At 39.1% G+C, this 20,451-nt stretch overlaps 1 protein-coding gene across 5 annotated transcripts in view; it reads left to right on the top strand.

Moving 5' to 3' along the window:
* The window catches only part of AFAP1 (actin filament associated protein 1), a 66,893-nt gene extending 47,152 nt beyond the window's left edge, over positions 1–19,741 (top strand). For 2 of the 5 annotated variants that reach the window (XM_087721884.1, XM_087721883.1), the window contains exons 13-18: positions 1,795–2,049; positions 4,976–5,090; positions 6,113–6,277; positions 7,140–7,330; positions 8,430–8,591; positions 13,173–19,741. In XM_087721884.1, the coding sequence (XP_087578010.1) occupies positions 1,795–2,049; positions 4,976–5,090; positions 6,113–6,277; positions 7,140–7,330; positions 8,430–8,591; positions 13,173–13,199 (915 nt within the window). In that variant the 3' untranslated portion in view covers positions 13,200–19,741. Of the gene's footprint in view, positions 1–1,794; positions 2,050–4,975; positions 5,091–6,112; positions 6,278–6,624; positions 6,701–7,139; positions 7,331–8,429; positions 8,592–13,172 lie in introns of those variants that run through there. The other 3 variants (XM_087721886.1, XM_087721885.1, XR_015697552.1) reach the window with 2 other exon arrangements.
* The last annotated feature ends 710 nt before the right edge of the window (positions 19,742–20,451 follow it).

Raw genomic sequence — 20,451 nt, 5'->3', positions numbered from 1 at the left:
TTATATAACAATATATAGCAATATATGTAGTTACCATAAATAGTGGCTAAAATTGCTTCTGATTGCTTTCTAACTCTGCATTTTATACACTCACTCTATATTTTATCTTTCAGTGAATGCATTAAATCCTAAAGATTATTAGAAGTGGCATCTATTCTCAGATAATTCTTGACAAAGACAAATGTTACTAACACATTAATCATTCAGATATATTGATACAAGAATAAGAAGTTCTCCAACAACATGATTTGTGGGGCTATGCATATTTACTTCTTGATTTCTTTGCTTGCATTTCTTTGCTTACATCCTTCTGTTAGGCAATCCCCTGTAGTTATGGTTTCTTGGTTTCCAAATCTCTTTTTATTGTGCTATCCAAATGAAGGTCCCAAGATTTAAAAATTGGTTATGAATCAGTATAAAAACCTAGTTTGAAACTCTAATTTGGACGAACTTCTTAAATCAAAATGATAAAAATTAAACCAAGGAATCAAAAGACAGCTTTGCACCAAGACATGTTAAAAAAGAGGGCTGCTCTATCAAAAATTTTGTATGGGAAAGGCCAAAACTTGACTCTTGTTAATTTGTGGTTTCAACTCAATAGTCAGATGGTTAGCATATCTTATTGAAACTTATAGACCAGTGTTTCTCAACCATGGCAACTTGAAGATGTCCGGATTTCAACTCCCAGAATTCCCCAGCCAGCGGATTGAAGTTGAAGTCCAGACATCTTCAAGTTGCCAAGGTTGAGAAACACTGTCATAGACAGTGATGGCGAACCTATGGCACGCATGCCCAAAGTGGCACGTGAAGCCATGTTGCCCGGCACACATGGCCTTGCCTGTTTGTCTTCCGGGTTTCTGGCATGCTCAGCTGTTCTTCGTGCATGCGGCAGTGCTAAAAACTAGCATGCACATACGTGCTGGCCAGCTGATTTTGGGGTGCACATGCGCGCTAGAACCCAGAAGTTCAGCTTTTTCAGAGCGTGATCCTTTCACATGCAGCAGTGCTGAAAACTGGCCTGCACATGTGCACCAGCCAGCTGATTCTCGTGTGCGCATGCACACCAGAACTCAGAAGTTTGGCTTTTCCAGAGCACGTTCCCTTCGTGCATGCAGCAGTGCTGAAAACTGGCCTACACTTGTGCGCTGGTCAGCTGATTGTTGGGCATGCATGCACGCTAGAACCTGGAAGTTTGGCTTTTCTGGAGCGTGGCCCCAGTGGGCACATGTTCGCGATGTTTCCATGTGAGCCGAAAAGGTTAACCATCACTGCTACAGACTATAAGATAGACAACATACGGATATCAAATGGCATTATTTCTCACTGTCCTTTTCAGCAGTGTGTTTAGAAATCTTAACTTTGGAATTTGCAAGATTTCCATTTTGATATAGTTACTTTAAGAAGACCTTCCTATCTGTCCCTTTTCCTATGCCAGTGACCTTCCAGCTGGCTTTAAGTCCACCCTTTGCAGCTGTGCCTGCTTATTTTTGACTAACCTTCCTACCATGAGCAATTTCCTGTCTGTTCTCCATGGATGTTCCCCTCTTCCTATTGCAGTGCATTGAGTGCCAAACAAATAATGAGTAATGTGATAACATTTTCCCATCAAAATGCATATCAAATTTGACAAGTTTTGAAGCAGTCAAGTATCGAAGTACTATTGTATAGAACCAGTGGAGAAGGAACTCCTGCTGAGGGTTGGAGATGTTTTCTTAATTTGTCACTTAACTTTCAAATTATTACATTTTTCCAGTGCATGAAGTTATGCTAATTTACTAAGTATGTGTGTTGCAGTGGGAACCAGAAGATAGCTTTCCTACTTCTAGCAAAAACACAGGAGAAGATGGGCTTTATGATAACATGGGCCTGTATGATAATTTGCCATCCCCGAAAATTTTTGCACGTTGTCCACCAGCAGAGCGAAAAGCCAATAGGTTATCTACTGACAAACTCTCATCTAACCATTATAAACAACCTGTCTCATCCAATCTGTCTTCTGCTCAGTCTGTCACTAATACCTCTGCTGTGGGGAAGGGATCTGTTGCACAGGTACTAAAATGCTTAATTCTTTTAATCATATTTCTGTTCTTGCTTTTGTGTACTGATCATTAAATGCTTACAATTAATTAAAGCTAAATAATATAATAGCGCATAAATTGTTTAGAAACACTGGATATAAGAATAACATCTTGGAAACTTAATGCATTTTTCTTTTTAAAATTCTTAGTTTAACTTAGCTTGCTCCAACCTGATGAGACTAACACTACAACTCAGGACTCCCAACTATTTTTGAAGATTCTAGGAATTCCACCCGTAAAATTTCTGAAAGGCATTGATTTAAATAAAACTATCTTGGATTTTACACAGAGCAAATTTCAGAGGATACCTATTAGCATATCATTGCTTCAACAGCTGAAATTAAGTCCTTGGTAATGGTCAACTTCACAACCTACAATGTTCCGTACTTTTCTGTACTATCTGTGTGCAGTTACGTGTGAGTAGTTGAACAGACTGTACTGCAGTTAGTGCACTGAGTATGGACCATTATTGTAGCTTGGGTAATGTTCTGTGTTATGCAGATGGTTCTGCTTCATTCTAAAAGAAACAAATTGATTACTTGAATACAAAATTGTTTCAAATAAATATGCTTCATTCAATTTTGTATTCACTTTCAAAAATTTGGGGACGTGATATTTCCAAAGCTTGAAACATTCTGCAAACATATTTCACATTCAGAAATATTAGAGAGATGATGCAGTTCCCATAAGTAATGGGAGGATTGGAGAACTTTTTGACAAGTTGGCCATATACTTGTGCCCCTAGCTCTTGGGTTTTACAGCTATTTCATTTGGGGAGTGGAACAGTCATTCCTCTGCAGTCAGCGCCATTGAATGTTTGTTTGAATGTTTATTTCATTTGTATGCCGCCCTTTTCCCCCGAAGGGGGACTCAGGGCGGCTCACAACTCAAACCAGGGAAGGGGGATATAGACAATTTAACAACAACACAAACAATACATAATTTAAAACGCAACAATCATACCATTCGAGATAGGGGCAACGGTTCTTTAGCCCCAGGCCTGTCGGAACAGCCAGGTTTTAAGGGCTTTGCGGAAGGCCTGGAGGGTGGTGAGGGTGCGAATCTCCACGGGGAGTTCGTTCCAGAGGGTCGGAGCAGCCACAGAGAAGGCTCTCCTCCGGGTAGTCGCCAGTCGACACTGACCGGCGGATGGAATTCGGAGGAGGCCTAGTCTGTGGCATCTAATCGGTCTGGTGGAGGTAATTGGCAGCAGGCGGTCTCTCAAGTACCCAGGTCCGATACCATGAAGGGCTTTATAAGTGACGACTAGCGCCTTGAAGCGTATCCGGAGACCAATTGGCAGCCAGTGCAGCTCGCGGAGGATAGGTGTTACGTGGGTGAACCGAGGTGCACCCACGATCGCTCGCGCGGCTGCATTCTGGACAAGCTGCCGAATGCTCTTCAAGGGCTGCCCCATGTAGAGCACGTTGCAGTAGTACCATTGTACTGTATGCTGTATGTTTAGAAAACCAATTTGAAAGATTTTTTCTAAGAATAAGAAGATCTGCTAAAATTTAAAATAATAGTGAAATGAGTTGCTGGAGGAATCTTTTTTTTTAATCAGTTCATTTTATTGCATGCCTGCAAAATAATGATTGTTGCTTGTTTCAACAGAATGTTATGCAATAGTGTTCTGTTTATTTTATTGAAACGAGTAATTGAAGATTCTTAAAAATCAGATGAACACAGATATTGCCTCCTTCAGTCATTTTAATGACCCATAAAAGCCAATGTTATTCTGAGGCAAAATAATATAAAATATAAATCAAACATTCCTTCACATTTCAACTTTCCATGTTTGAACCATAAACAAACGACTTGTAAATAATAAATCCAAATAATGTTAAGTCTAAATGTTGAAGCCGTGCTCTTGTCAAATTAAGAACAGATGTCTTTTCGCCGCAAAATGTTCCATTGTCCCCATCATTACAACTTGGTTCTGAACATTCTGCACAGAACAGTTAATTTAAGATTTTATTGTCAATTCATTTCCTAGCCACTTAGAGATTTCTTAGCCAGTTAGAGATTGGCCTAAGTTTTCTGAAGCTTCTAGGCCAGTGTTCCAAAGGGCCGGAGCCGCCACAGAGAAGGCCCTCCCCCGGGTCATGGCCAGATGACATTGGCTAGTAGACGGAACCCGGAGGAGGCCTAATCTGTGTGATCTAATGGGTCTTTGGGAGGTAATTGGCAGCAGGCGGTCTCTCAAGTACCCAGGTCCATTCTGGGAGTTGAAGTCCACAGGACTTAAAGTCACCAAGGTTGAGAAACACTGTTCTAGGCATATCAGTGATTATTTTGTAAAGTGACCCTTTCTCAAATATGTGTTTTAATTTTATGTTGTCTCAGCTCTTACATACAGGTAGTCCTCAACTTATGACCACATGAGCTCAAAACCTCTGTTCCTAAAGGAAACATTGTTATGTGAATTTTACGACCTATCTTGCCACAATTGCTAAGTGAATCACTGTGGTTATTAAGTTAGTAACATGATTGTCAAGGGAATCTGGCTTCCCCATTGAATTTGCTTGTAAGAAGGTTGCAAAAGGTGATCACATGACCCTGGGATAGCGCAACTGTCATAAATATGAGTCAGTTGCCAAGTGTCCGAATTTTGATCAATGACCACGAGAATGCTGCAACAGTCATAAGTCTGAAAAATGGCCATAAGTCACTTTTCTCAGTGCCATTCTAACTTTGAACAGTCTGAACTGTTGTAAGTCGAGGACTTCCTGTATTTTCAAAAAGCACAATGGATGCCTTTGGTTGCTTTAGAAGCATGGTTTTCTAACTACCTGGATTTTAAACTTTTAACCAAAATTTGCCTCTTTTTGTCCCCACATGTAAAAACAACTTTACTTAATGTTTAGCAATACATGCATTCTTGATTTTCCTTACAGTTTAAAGGAAAGAAAATGCCAGTAGCTGCAAATGGGATTTCAGGAAAAGGGAGAACGTTAAGTAATTCACCAAAAAAATCAGAATTTCCTTCAAATGTGAAACGTAGCAACTCTAGTGAGTATTCTTATTTCTTCCAGCTGTCTATATTCTTTCACTATTTCACAATGTCCAATTTTCATGGTTGTACATTGTCAGTGGAAAATAATTGTTTTGATTGTTCTGCTCCTAGTTGTCATAAAAATGCCCTTATCTTTCTTTTTTCATGAACAAGTTTTTCATTATCTTATTTACTTTTTTTAGCATAATATGGGGGGAACAACTAGAAAATTTAAGTTCTTTCTTTTTCAGTACTACTCTTTAAAGCTTTGGAATTTTTGGATACTTTTTCTCTGTAATTCGGCTGATATGGTTGCTCAGTTGCAGCAGATTGTGTATAAGACATACTTTTAGCTATTTGAAGAAGTTTTGGTTTGGATTAAAGCTGGAGTGATTGAAGATGCAACAGCAACCATAGAGGTAGAGGTGTCATCTCTGCCATTTTCGGCTTGGAGCCTCACTAACAGCTGCCATCAACTGTTAGTGGGGAAGGGAAGACGAGCAAATGGGCAATCAACATGCATAGGTTAGAGATGGGAATTAGTGAGGGGGGATGACAGTTTGATAGAGACCAGAGATGCATGAAACCAGCCTGTGCCTGTTTTCAAGGCCATGAAGCTTGGGAAAACAACGTGAATTCCTCCAAACATCTGAGCAGTTCCCAAAACACCTATGTTGCTCGCCATTAGCCAAAGATAAATTGGTCAGGGGGAGGGCCAGGATGAAGGGGAAAAGTTTGTAACTTTTGGGCCCTAAACTTTAGTTCTAGCCTGCTTTTACTTTAGCCAGTAACCCTTAGTAAAAGAATCTTTCACTTCAACCATATGGAGTCGAGGGTCTTTCTTTCCTACGGGATCTGACTGTGGCAGGTCTGAAAAGAGGTATGTTGTCAAATACAGAATAATAATACAAGAAATCTTTGTTAAAACATTGGATTGCAAGTGGACATTCAAGTAAATGGGATGCCTAGATTTGGCTTAGTCTTTCATTCTGACATACGTTTCCTAGTTCAGATATCTTATTATTAAACTTTTGTGTAGATGCAGATCAATACAAGTATGGAAAGAACCGCGTTGAAGCAGATGCAAAGAGATTACAGACAAAAGAGGAGGAACTATTAAAGAAAAAAGAAATCCTGAGGAATCACTTGGCTCAGTTACGAAAGGAAAGGAAAGACCTCCGGGCAGCTCTTGAAATGAATCCTGGTATGCTAGGCACATTTTGTTTATAATCAGAGTATCAGGAAATAATGTCTCTAGCACCAGAAATAGCTTTTTAAATTATTTTTCCGTGAAAAGGTACAAGCTTAGAAACAGAGTTGTTATACAGATGAAGTCCCCTCCTGTTTATAACTTAAGGGACTTTGCCTTACAAAGATGAGACCAATAGATAAACTGTTACTCCATGCCAAGTTTCTGTCCCTTTGTAATATTCAATTAAATTTGAGGTTGCTGCTTAAATAATGAGACATTGTGTTTCCATATTCTTTTCAATGACAGCGAATGTTATGAAGAGGGTGGCAGAGATTCTTATTTGTTTCTTTGTTTTACAGCAGTTGTGTTGTAGTTGTGTATATGATGTTACAGAAGAGGAGGCAACTGTTCTAGCATTAAAGTGCCACTTTCAAGGTAGTTCTGTGTTATAGATAGCATTTTTATACTATTTTATTTGCCAGGCTAGATCATATCAATGAAATTAAATGCTAAAGACTAGTTTATGCTATTGAATGACCATAGCACTAGATATAACCTACTTTGGCAATAATTTGCTGATGCAGTCTTAATTATTGCCTTTTAATTATAGAATATTTCATCCAACCAGAGTGATATTGAGGTGGGTGGCTATAACAATTGAAATTATAAGTAGAAAGGCAAACCAACAAACTTGGCTACATTAATGTAGCTGACCAGATTACAGTAACTTGTATTTGATGAATGATGATGACTCACTTCTGAAGTTCCCTGCTGTGAAGTGTCTTCACTTTCCTGCTTCTCAGCCCTGGGTTTAAGAACAGAGTGTACAATTTTATCACAGCCTCAAAGATCATTTCTCTCCTCTGGATTTCAGGCAAGAAATCCCTAGTAATTCTTGAAGATAAATTAAAGAAGTTGGAAGAAGAGTGTAAGTTGAAAGAGTCTGAGCGGGTGTCTCTGGAACTAGAGTTGACAGAAGTGAAAGAGAATTTGAAAAAGGCTTTGGCTGGCGGCATCACACTAGGATTGGCAATTGAGCCTAAATCACAGAATTTAACTGCACAGGTATTTTAATTTAAATAAATTTATTTTAATTTAATTTAAACTTAAATAGATTCTACTGTAAAATATATTTTATAAACCACTTAAGTATTTCGCTATTTTTAAATAATTACTATCTGTCATGCTCCACCTATGAGATTCAGCACTCAACTCTGTCATTTGTCTGCACACTTTTGCTTGTTTAGATCTGTTACTATCTGTGGAATTATTATGCCATCTGACTTTGGCCTTGTGTAGCACATTGAGTTGACAAGATTGTGTGAAAACATGGATGGAGATAAAATGTATTTTAAAAATTAAACATATCTGAAATTCTGGAATTTCTAACTCAAACATGCACCCTTTTTGTATCCGTGCCTCTGTAGTTGAAGATTGGAAGGTAGTCAACGTAATTAATTTTTTAGGAGTCACAGAGAGATCCAGAAAATCATAGGTCTGCCAGGTTAATGTATCTTCTGGGGAAGATAATAGAGGCTGCTCTTAAAGATAAAATTTGGAGACAAAGGCCTTGGTTAAGGAGACCCAACATGGCTTCTGTAAAGGAAGGTCCTATTTTAGTTAATCTACCCAAGTATTTGAGGGTATTGATAAGCATGTGGATAAGGGCAGACCAGTAGATATCAACCGGTTTGCTGGTGCTTCAAAAAGTGTTTGATAAAGTCCAAAATCTTCACAGTAAGCTTAAGAGCCATCGGATAAAAAGGCAGGTTCTCTTATGAGTGAGCAACCTGACAATAGCAAACAGAATTGCAACAAATTTATAGTTGTTCACAATGGAGGGATAAAATTAGTGGGATCCTCCTAGGACCAGTCATTTTATAAATGATTCAGGCATGATTAGAATAGCCATTTTGCTGATGAGAGATATACATTTCTTCGCTACTAGTAGATTTCAAGTTATGTGGCTCTGAAATTATTAACTCATTCCTGACTGTGTATCTGCCAATTTTACACTGTTACTTGTTCTTTCAAACCAATCTTCACATTTGTCCAATAGGATAATATCCTCTTCTCAGAGATCCAGGATAGTTTTAACTGCTGATACAACTATTGACACTATTTGATAACTGTGGTTTCAAGTTCTTTTCTACTTATTATTTAGTCTCCAATTCTAAGGCATCAGACTCTGGAAAATTCACCCATCTCCAGTTGTGATACAAGTGATACAGAATGTTCTATGCCTGTGAATAGTGCAATTGTCCTGAAAAGACATTCTTCCTCAAGCACCTCTCCATGCCGAGGCCACGTGCTTCAGAAGGCAAAGGTGAGAGTCACACGGTTGTTACATATTCTCCTACTATTATTAAGTGGCTTGGTTTATTTATCCTTTCTCCATAGTAGAGAAGCCAGTTTGCTGTCTTGCTTTGCTTTGAAAGAAGATACTATTGCTCAGAAAAAAAAACTTGTTTACTGTTCTGACCCCCCTCGTCCCATACCAACACATACTCCGAGCCAAAGATAAGTTATGGCATTTAACTAACAGACAGACAGATCCTTGGCAGCAAACCGGCACAGACAAGCTTGGGCAGCAATCCAGCATAGATAAGACGTGGCAGCAATCCAGCCTGCCAAGCTCACAATAATGTTCTCCGACATTAGTTCCTGCGTTGACTTCTGCAAAAGGGGTGTGTGCACAAGCAATCCTTTTATAGTCTGGAGAGGAGCCTAATGACCACCAGCTGAGTGCAATTACCTCCTGTAATTGCGTAATTGTTCCTTACGCCTATTAGCTCTCCCGTGCGGGGCATCTAGGAACAGCTGCCTTGGCTCCTCCCCACTGCTGACATCCAGATCATACTCTCTTGTCTCCTCCCCACTGGTCCCACACTCAGGTGCCTCCTGGTGGCCAACCAGCCTCTCTGCGCCCTGCTCGGAGTCGGCTCCTGCTGGGCCACAACAGGTTACTATATTACCCTTCAAAAGTTTATTCTTTTAGTTCAAGTAAGAGAAAAACTGTGGAAAAATAGTTCTCCAGTTGCAGTACGATTTTGTAAAAAAAAGTTGGATTTTTTTTGTATGTTTGCTTACCTTTGCCATGAATGTTATCGTAACATTGAGTTTTACATATAAATAAAGTCCACCAGAACAAATGACTCTAAAGTTTGGTTTTTGCTTCATTATTTCATAAACACATTCATCTATGTGTTTATCTATCATCTGTGAGGATAAAAATATAATAATCCCCCTATTTCAATCAATTTGATAAAAAAACTGGGGCTATTTGTTCAACAATAAAAGCTTATTTGAGCCAGCCTTGCCTCACATAAACTTAAACATTGACTTCTCTTATTGCAGTAAAATCTTCCCACATAAATAATCAAAAGAAATTTCTGTAGACTTCAGTAAAAATAGTTATTGAAAAGATGAAGAAAAATATTTATGAAGCTCTACACAAACTAGCGCCCACTCAGAAAAATAGCCTTGAAATAGAAATGTTTAGGACAATTATGTAGTTTTCAAAGTATGGATTGTGCTATCAAAATCACTACAAGAGTGCAAGGTGAAATTATTCAGGTGATCACAAACAATCCCACAGTAAACAGTATCAAGATTTGCAAGTATCTTTCATGTTAGCTAAAGTCGATGTTCATGATTTTATCATAGCTTGAGCTGAATTCAGATTCAAACTTAGACTGCTGAGCTGCAGAGGGAAATGAGGAACTGGCCTCCAGAAGCCCCAAAACCTTGAGATAGGAGCAAATATTGATGTATATTCCCTGTTGTGTGCCTGCTTACTCTCTTGTATTCCCTTCTTCTCCAATGAAGAAGGAAATACAAGAGAGTAATTCCTTTCCTGCTAATTATCCCCTGCTGGGGGGAGTGTTCCAAAGGGGTGGGAGTGGCTAGGAAGCAGACAAAAGCTGAGGGTGCAAAACTGATTAGACCTGTCAGTTTTAAGCTGGCTATTCCAGCCCATATTATACTGTGAAGAACCCAAAGGGCAATGGAAATGGGAAGCACAGTTATAGTCATGTGATTTCCCAAGACCATTTCACTTAATGACAGAACTGTTGGTCACAATTGTGGTTGCTAAGTGAGGACTCCCTGCTTAACAGTTGATTTTATTGAAATCATACATTATGCGGGTTCTGATTTCATCATCTTTATGTTTTGAGTCAGTAAGATTCTGAAGCTCTATAATGGGGCATCCCAGCTTTGTTGGATGGCCATATTGGCTGAGCAATTATGGTGTTAACATCTAAGGCGTTTCCATGACTACTATCAACTTTAGAAGGGAGAAGAATTCCATGCATACCTTCGGTCTCATATTTCTACAATCTAGTTGGCAAATATGATTTATGACACAGGACAGAAGGGGGGAGTTAGGAGGGTAAAGTTCAAATGCAATTAAGCGGAAGCCAGTTTAGGCTCCACAGAAGTAATGCTAAATGTTAATCCTAATAAATGAATGGGTTGTGTTTGAACTCTGTCTCGAGGCTCGTAAATTAATTAGGTCATCTCTTGGGAACTTCACAGAGAGCCTGATTCCGATATAATATCAGGACCTCGCAGAAGTATTCAGCGAGGGCGAGTGCAATGTTCTGCCTCCCCACCGGGAGACATTGTGCCATCAAAATCATCCCTGGGGCAAAACTACCCAAGCTGAAACTGTACGCCGTGACACCGCAGGAAATACAAGAGATGCGCAAATACATAGACAAAAACCTAGCAAGGGGTTTCATTGAGCCAGCCAAGCCACAGGTCGCGGCACCAGTCCTCTTCAAAGAAAAAAAAGATGGATCTATGAGGTTGTGTGTGGACTTTCGAGGGATAAATGGGGTGTGCGTACACAACCTATACCGCCTCCCTCTCATGCAGGACATGCTATCTCATCTGGCCAAGGGAAAAGTCTTCACCAAACTAGACCTCAGAGAAGCATACTACCGAGTACGTATCAGAGAGGGAGATGAGTGGAAAACAGCGTTCAACTGCTCCCTAGGGAGCTTTCAATTCAAAGTGATGCTGACACCCTCTCCCGCATGCCTCAGTACAAATGCGAATGGGAGCACATAGTGGACACCATCATTCCCTCTACTCAAACAGCTGCCCAAGTAACCACCAGGCGGCAACACCGTGACCGGCAAGACCAACCCGCAAGCAACGTAACCATGAGACTCAAAACCTGCATAAAGTCTGGCATAAAGTTGTGGATAGTTACATGAAAAGTTGCACCATCTGCGTCACAATGAAGAGACGACTGGGAAAACCCTCCGGACTGCTGCAAACAGTAGCAGAGCCAACGAGGCCATGGGAGAAGATCGCAATGGACTTTATAGTAGAGTTGCCAAAAAGTGGGAGAAACACTATGATTTGGACTGTAATAGATCTGATCTCCAAACAGGCACATTTCATATCCTGTAGTGGACGACCCTTGGCTCACAAGCTGGCTATACTGTTCGTGAAGCATATCTACCAACTGCATGGAGTGCCTCAAAGAATTATCTCAGACAGAGGGGTCCAGTTCATGGCTAAGTTCTGGAGGGAGTTCCTGCGGTCCATTGGGTCATTTCAAGGTCTTAGTTCAGCTTTTCATCTGAGCACTAATGGGGCAGCAGAGAGACAATGCCATGATAGAGCAGTACCTGAGGTGCTACGTGAACTATCAGCAGTCCAATTGGGCAGACCTTTTATCTTTTGCTGAGGTTGCATACAATAATGCTGTTCACAGTAGCACAGGACTCATGCTGTTCAAAATAGTGAGTGGTATGGACTTTGTCCCAATGCCTGAGTATCCAAGGGATCCCCCCTCCTCTGTCAGCTTGACTGATTGGATGTTGATGCTGAAAGCAACCTGGGAAAATGTCAAAAGGGCACTGGCTAAAGCGGCACAAACCTATAAGAAACAGGCAGATAAACACCGGGCTCCGCAATGGCCATTCCGGGTGGGAGAGAAGGTTTACCTCTCCACAAAATATTTGAGATTAAGACTGCCTAGCAAGAAACTGGGGCCGAAGTTTTTGGGACCATTCTCCATAGTAAAGATCATCAACCCAGTCACAGTGCAATTGAAATTACCTCAATTGTTGGGGAAGATACACCCAGTGTTTCATAGTAGCCTCTTGAAACCTGTGATTGGATCCACTCTGAGACCACTACCCCTGGAGCCCCCGGGCCCTATGGTCATAGGGGGCCAAACCCATTATGAAATTCAACGAATCATCGATTCAAGATGGCACAGGAGACAACTCCAATACTTAATCAAGTGGAAGGGCTACCCCTTATCAGAGGCATTTTGGGTGAAAAGTAGAAATATCCAGGCTGATCGCCTTATAGCAAAATTCCATGCAGAAAATCCAAGCAAGCCTGGGGGAGGGACACATCCCTAAGTTATACACCTATACTCAAATTGCTTGTTTTACTCAGGTCGCTTTCAGGAAGTGATAGGGGCCAGATGTAAACTTCTAAAGTGTTTCCATGACTACTATCAACTTTAGAAGGGAAGAGAATTCCATGTATACCTTCAGTCTCATATTTCTACAATGTAGTTGACGAATATGATTTATGATGCGGGACAGAAGGGGGAAGTTAGGAGGGTAAAGTTCAAATGCAATTAAGCTGAAGCCAGTTTAGGCTCCACAGAAGTAATGCTAAGATGTTGATCCTGATAAATGAATGGGTTTTGTTTGAACTCTGTCTCGAGGCTCATAAATTAATTAGGTCATCTCTTGGGAACTTGAGATATGGTAGTTGAAGCCCACACCCTTAGAAGTTATGAGGTCTTGGAATTTCTTTCTGGAATTGTCTTGTTTTTTTAATCCAAATTGGTGCATAATGTTTGACTCAGCTGATATGAATATATGTGCATTTATAATTATATTAACATTTTATTTTTCATTCTTTCTAGGAGTGGGAGATGAAAAATGGAACATAAAGAAGTACAATTACTATTAGAATTCTGCTTTGGGACTCTTGACTCAAGATGGACTAAGGAAGATTAATCTGCACAGGGATATTAAATGGGTTGTCAGTTCTGTTTAGTGAATGGTCAGTATGCTTAATGCAGCTTAAAAGAGGGCCCTTCTTGAATGTGTCATTTCAAATGCAGTGATTATTTACTCATTTAAAATATGAAAGGAACAGTTTAAATGATTACAGTAGATGGATCAGGTAAAACTAGCACTAGCAATTGTGTTGAATGGAAATGGAGATTGGCATGTTTCAGTACCCATTTGGAATAGTGTTAGATACATTTTCATTATCATATCATTAATTTCATATCATATCTAATGATATGAAATCCAATGTTGACTCTCTAAGACCTTGCTGTATGAATGTGGGGATTCACAGGATTGTAATATTGATTCAAAGCTTATGAATTTTATACTAGAGAAGAATGGAAAGCTGTAGTCTTTGCAGAAATTACACAAGTACTGTTTTCCATGGTGACTAGAGATCAGAGAAGGACTAAATTCTCCACTAGGAAGGGAAATTAGAGCAAATAGAAAAACATCTTCCAAACCCAAGTAATAATACTGGTCTGTTTTGAACTTTTTTAAAAAAAATGTATTTATTTCCTAGCTTGTTTTGAACTGTTTTTACGGATTTTATTTTCAAAAATTAAATAGCAATGGGTGCCACTTTACAGACACGAAAAAGCTCCACAACATAAAAGCTGACGTTTTGAAGCAACTTTAGGAAAGAATCAGAATAACAAATAAGCCATCATTGTATTCTAAAACTTTTCAAAACAAAAGATAAATTTGGATTAAAAAATCCAAAATATTTTAAGTTTGTTAATTCTAAATTAAAAATCCTTAAAATTCCTACTTTCTTTCTCTAATGGAAGCAGCAATGAATGTTTCCCTCAAAAAAGAAATGGCAGTGTTATTTCTAAAATCTGTTGTCTGTTAAAAAGAGACAGAGTGTTGTAAAGCAGCAATGTAAAATTTGTTTTCAAAAGACATTCTTTTCACGCTGTGGCTTAGGACACGAATCTGAAGTGTGAGTTAGGAAGCGCCCAGCTGGGAAACATTGGGGAACCCAGAGTGTCTCTGTGTCTTAGTTTCCAAACACCATTTTCAGTACAGAAACTCCAGACTTGCAGACTTAATGAGATAGTATTTGTGAAGTACTTACAATGCTTGAAATAGTCTGTATACCTTTTCATTATTTTCTTTCCATCTTCAAAGAAAATGTAAAATGTCTCTTCAGGTAGATTCGACTACTCCCTTCTGTGTATATGGGCTGCTCCAATATCATCTGGATAGGATGCAACACAGCTTGACAGAGAAATCCTCCATCGGATAGTAAATAGATTTGCAATGCTTTTGTATCCCTTTCCCCCCTTTTCCGTTCTATTTCTTATTGAAGAGCTGTGACAAAAATCATGGCTGGAGATGCTCAGTGTTTTCTCCTTTGTTCCCTTCCCTGTCATATTGAAGTAGAAAGTCCTTACAAGAAGCTGCTGCTGATAGGAAGTTCTGAGTAAGTGACAAAGTAGCCAGAGTTGGCTCTGTGCCCTTTGTTTCTCCAACCATCTCTCTCGTGTTTGAGCTACAGTAGCTAGAAACTTTCAAAATGGCAGGATCCACAACTAACATTACTTGTGAGAACAGAGACCAAAGAACTCTAAACTAGCGACTATTTCTTTACACACCTGTACCTCTCACTTTATAACACAAGTGACAACTTGAAGAATCAAAGTCTAACTCTAAAATGCATTTATTTTTAAAGCACCTAGCTTTTTGCTAACTGGAGAGCCAGGAAGAAAGAATTGTGGTGGGAGAGAAGTCCTTGGGGAAGGCAGAAGGCTTTGGGCATCAATTCCTTTTTATAATTTAATCTCCAGCTCTGCATTTGGATATGGCATTTATTCTTTGTATTGCCTAAGTTCCTTATGTCCACAAACTGCAGGTGATAATAGAACTAAAGATTTTACAGTTTGCCATGACCAGCCACAGCTTCAGGATGGAGGTAGCTTTTTTTTTTAAATCCTGAAATGATCTTGCTAAGTCTCTAATAAGTGGCTTAAAAAATATTCTGAGATACTTGTTCTTTAGAATGCTCTGCTGGTATTGGGTTTATTAAGCCTTTGCTGAAGCCCTACAAATGCTTTTAGGCCTTTCCTGTACAAATACAGTTAATCTTTAGATGATTATTTTTTTAATTTATTATAATTTAATTGTGGAGAGCTACTTTGGTGTAAAGGTTAAGACATCAGACTATGAACTGGGAGACTGTGAATTTTATTTTGCCGTAGGCACAAGGCCTTGGGCTCGTCACTCTCCAGTAACTGACTTTGGGTCTGTCGCACTCTCAGCCTTAAGAAGGAAGCCGTGGCAAACCACTTCTGAAAAACCTTGCCAAGGAAACTGCAGAGAGTAGACCAAGCAGTAATCAGGAGTCAAAAAATGACTCAAAGGCACCCAAGCTATTTTGAGAAAATTGCATGGGAAAACTGCATACATTTAAAACACAAATACTGGGCTGCCATGAAACTTGTGCCTGAATTTAGGAAAAAAAAGCATATTAAAATGTCCTTGGGTGATAACCACCATAATTGAGAAGATTCATCTTGCCTTTGGTGACATTTATTAAGGATTAATGTCTGCATTTAAGTTCCAGATGTTCTAGACGTCCATAAATTATTCTAGCTTCCATAATGCTCATAGGGTGTTTGTAAAACTATTAACAGATCATTTACACATCTTGATGATAGATGGACTTTTTTCATTTTCTACAAGAAAGGCTGTGGCAGGAAGATGAATTAGGAACTGATTTTTGGGAGTCCGGTCATAATCAAAAGTAAACAATTTTCTAGAGTTGTAGGGACATCAGTTATTTCAAACTGTTAGCTCAGACAGAGAATGAGATCAACATGGGATACACAGCGCAGTGTAAGTAGGCATAATGTGCTCATACATCGCTTCTTTGGTATTATGTTTCCTTGAAGATTTAATTTATAAAGATACATTTAATTTTAAATAGCATGTGCCCAGCTTTATTTCCAAAAATGTATGTGAGCTTTATATGCTTTGCATCTGGCTGAAAAATCCATCCAAAGTGTAGCCCTGCTTACTGGCTGTCTTGAATCTTCTGAGCAGGCTAGGAGTAATTTCCAATGAATCCTTGTTTCCATTTTATTAAAAAATTGAGAGTAGCGCTATGCTTGGAAAGGAATTGGCATAGAAAACAGCCTATATTTGGGTGTGCCAGTGAGGAACTGTATATGCAATTGGTTGTAGGACTATCTTCTTGTTTATGCGAGAAAGATGAAGGGGGATAAACATTCCATAAATGGGGTATACTTTTGAAGCTCTGAATTTACATGCTTGATAATACAATTTTTGCTGCTTACAATACAATACAATAGCAGAGTTGGAAGGGACCTTGGAGGTCTTCTAGTCCAACCCCCTGCCTAGGCAGGAACCTTATACCATTTCAGACAAATGGCTATCCAACATCTTCTTAAAGACTTCCAGAGTTGGGGCATTCACAACTTCTGGAGGCAAGCTGTTCTACTGATTAATTGTTCTAATTGTCAGGAAATTTCTCCTCAGTTCTAAGTTGCTTCTCTCCTTGATTAGTTTTCACCCATTGCTTCTTGTTCTACTATCAGGTGCCCTGGAGAATAGTTTGACTCCCTCTTCTTTGTGGCAACCCCTGAGATATTGGAACACTGCTATCATGTCTCCCCTAGTCCTTCTTTTCATTAAACTAGACATACCCAGTTCCTGCAACCGTTCTTCATATGTTTTAGCCTCCAATCCCCTAATCATCTTTGTTGCTCTTCTCTGCACTCTTTCTAGAGTCTCCACATTTCCAGCGACCAAAACTGAATGCAGTATTCCAAGTGTGGCCTTACCAAGGCATTATAAAGTGGTGTTAACACTTCACGTGATCTTGATTCTATCCCTCTGTTTATGTAGCCTAGAACTGTGTTGGCCTTTTTGGCAGCTGCTGAACACTGCTGGCTCATATTTAAATGGTTGTCCACTAGGATTTCAAGATCTCTCTCACAGTTACTACTATTGAGCAAGGTACCACCTATACTGTACCTGTGCATTTCGTTTTTCTTGCCTAAATGTAGAACCTTACTCTTTCCACCATTGAATCCAGACAACTATTAGAATTGCTTCTGATAGTTGTCTGGATGTTTTGCCTATTTGACAGGGTTGGCAAAGTGCAGTGTGCTGAAATACCTTCAACAGCCCATTAATATTTACTGAAAGGAAGTTTTAAACAAAAGTTATTTTGTTTAGGCAAATTATTTGAAACTAATTTATTTATGTTTGAATAAATGTTTAATTTATGGATGTACATATTTATGAATCTAGATTTAGTTCTAATCCAAAAATGTTTAGTAAGGAAGTGATTTCTTTTACGATGCCTACCACATACAGCATGACAACAAGAATAATTACCATGTTTTCTGGTTGTACAAGGTGGGATGAGGTGCAAGTGAGGGCAGGGATTGGGGAGGGAGCTGCCCAACGCACCCTGCACCTGCTCAGCTTAGAACCGCTGCCGCCAGACCTCACATGCCCTGACACCTGTTGCGCAAGCTACCTGGCTACTGCATCCGCTTGCAGCTGGATGCCACATGGCACATGGCACATTGCTCACGACAAGACACGAGTCTCATTGTGCCAATGCCACTTCTTCCATTCACAACAGCACATGCCTTGCAGCCTCCTGCTGCAAGCAGCAGCACCGGCGCAATAAGCCTCATGGCATCCTGCTGCAAGCAGCACCCCTAGTACAATGGGCCACACAATGCATGGCTGCGAGTGGCTGCAGAAGAAGTCGGGCAGCACCGTGACAAGGTGTCAGGGCGTTGAAGACATGTCTGCAGTAGTCCTAAGGTAAGTAGGTAAGACATCCTTTGAAAATAAGACCTGGGGTCAAAAACAAAAGACCGGGTCTTATTTTGGGGGAAACATGGTAGAATAATTTTATCAGATATGTGCAATTTGATCTATATGAATATTATTTTGAGCATATGGAGCATTTTGAATGGTAGTTGCTATCATTTCATCCTTTTTAAGCTGGCAACAACATGGCTGGGGAACCTGTGACTCCAGATGTTGCCGACCTACAGCTTCCAGCAACTCTAACTAGCCTTGTTGTTAGTTTTTTAGTTCAGTAGCATCAGAAGTCAATGGATTCCCAAGGCCTGCGCTAAATTTAACCCCAAGGCTGACAGACCCAGCATAAGAGATGAGCCTGTTACGTTGCCCAGTGGCCTTACTCTAGAAAAGTTGTATACATTTTGATTTTCACGTGTCGGAATCATATTTAATGCTCTTGCTTGCCTAAGCATTTCAAGAAGACATTTAAAATTGAATTAAATTTGCAATCTAGTTTCTCTTTCTTTGCTGTATTGCTTGTTTGGTTTCCATTTTGTGTGTGTTTACACCCTGTTGTTCTAAGAAATCAAAGTAAGGCATTTTGGAATAGGTTTACTGAAGAGACATTGTCATAGAACATTTTAATCTTGAGACCAGAGGAGCAATATAGCATCTTCTAAGGCAGGGCTGTCAAACTTGCAACTCATGGGCCAGAAGCGTTACGTGCTGGCCATGCCCAATTCAGCAAAGGAGAAAAAAGTTGTGATATGTGACGACGTGAGTTTGACACCCCTGTTTTGGGGGTAAAGGTGTGGTTTATACATAAAATATATTTCACTGATCCATTCTGTTTTTCCCATCATACATTTCACTATCCTTTTCCAGGCTTCTGTTCATAAATAGGAAAGCTTTATGAACTCATTCATCAGGCTGCCTTGGCAATAGTGCTCCCAGCAATTTTTAAAAAGTTTTATATACATTTCTACAATATTGTACAGGGACATTTTACAGATTTAAGTTGCAATGGTATTGTTTACATTTTTGTTAGGAAATCATATTTGATGTCATAGGGTTGGGATATGAGTATAATTTCAATGTATTTGGGGAATGGGCAGTCTTTTTAAAAAAACTATATTTGCAACATTTTAATACTAATTTTATATCAGTCTTCTAATATTACTTACTGCACCTACAAACTAATCTGAATTGTCTAATCCAAAATATTCATATATTAAAACTGTAATTTCCTACTGTATTTTTAAATGAAAACCTATTTCAGTTCTCCAAGCAGGCAAAACATATCAAGAGGAAGCGTTTTCTCTATATTTATTTTATGTCTCCTATTCTATTTTATTATACTGCTTAATGTTTTTCCTGTGTTTCTTAATCTTCAGATGTTAGAAATTAAATGCTGAATTAATTAAACCTGCAGTTTAACTTTGGAGAAAATGACACCTTTATAAATTATAAATAAATTCCAAATGAAAAAGAATGCCCACGAGAAACTTAGGCCTCATTAGCTATGATTTAATTATTTTCACATTTCTGTCCCCCAAATGTTATGACAGGCACCTTTTTGGTGTAACATTTACTTCTTGTTAATAAAGACAAATTGTGAAAAATCGACATTTGTTTGTCAAAATTCTTTTTCTAATATTTTGCACAACTTCTTACCACTTGCTGTGCTATGAAAATGTTTTATCTAGGCTATTTATGCCTTTTCCTCTTTCTCTTCTTTCACTGATACATCTGGATTGTGCCTTTCTCCTGTGATAATTTTAAATGAGCGCTGTAATGGTGCAATTACACATGAGAGGTAAATAGGTGAGGTTTTTTGAACTTGGATAGTATATTTTTCTGTCCGTGTCTATGGGAGAGAAACATATGGGACTGACTAACTCCTAAGCCAGTATAGGATCTTTGCTCCTAGTGGTGTCCACCACAGAATACAGCAAAATACAGTTCAGCAATTGAACTGTTGTAATACAATTGTCTCTTTAATACACTTTTTAGTTCTAGCAGAACTTGGACAATGATACCAACAGTCAGTGGTATCAAATAGTGTATTAATTAGACCTGCAATTTAATTTCACTTTGGAGATGTGTATCTTATGAACAAATTCCAAATATAAAAAAAAGGAAATGGGTTATCTGTGTCTTAATTGATGCTATTAGGAATGCATCCTGTTGCTTTTTCATTCTTGAGAGATTGCACTTGAGAGATTTTGCACTTAACTGTGCAGGAAAGAATAACCACTGATGTGGAACATAATTATTTAATCTGATTTATCAATCTTCATTCATGATCTTTTCCTCTCCCCCCACAACATTAAG

Source organism: Thamnophis sirtalis, unplaced genomic scaffold (genome assembly GCF_051295495.1).
Source record: "Thamnophis sirtalis isolate CommonGarterSnake01/CBP01778 unplaced genomic scaffold, rThaSir2_p1.2 scaffold_8, whole genome shotgun sequence".
NCBI lineage: Eukaryota > Metazoa > Chordata > Lepidosauria > Squamata > Natricidae > Thamnophis > Thamnophis sirtalis.
This window is presented reverse-complemented; position numbering and strand designations above follow the sequence as displayed.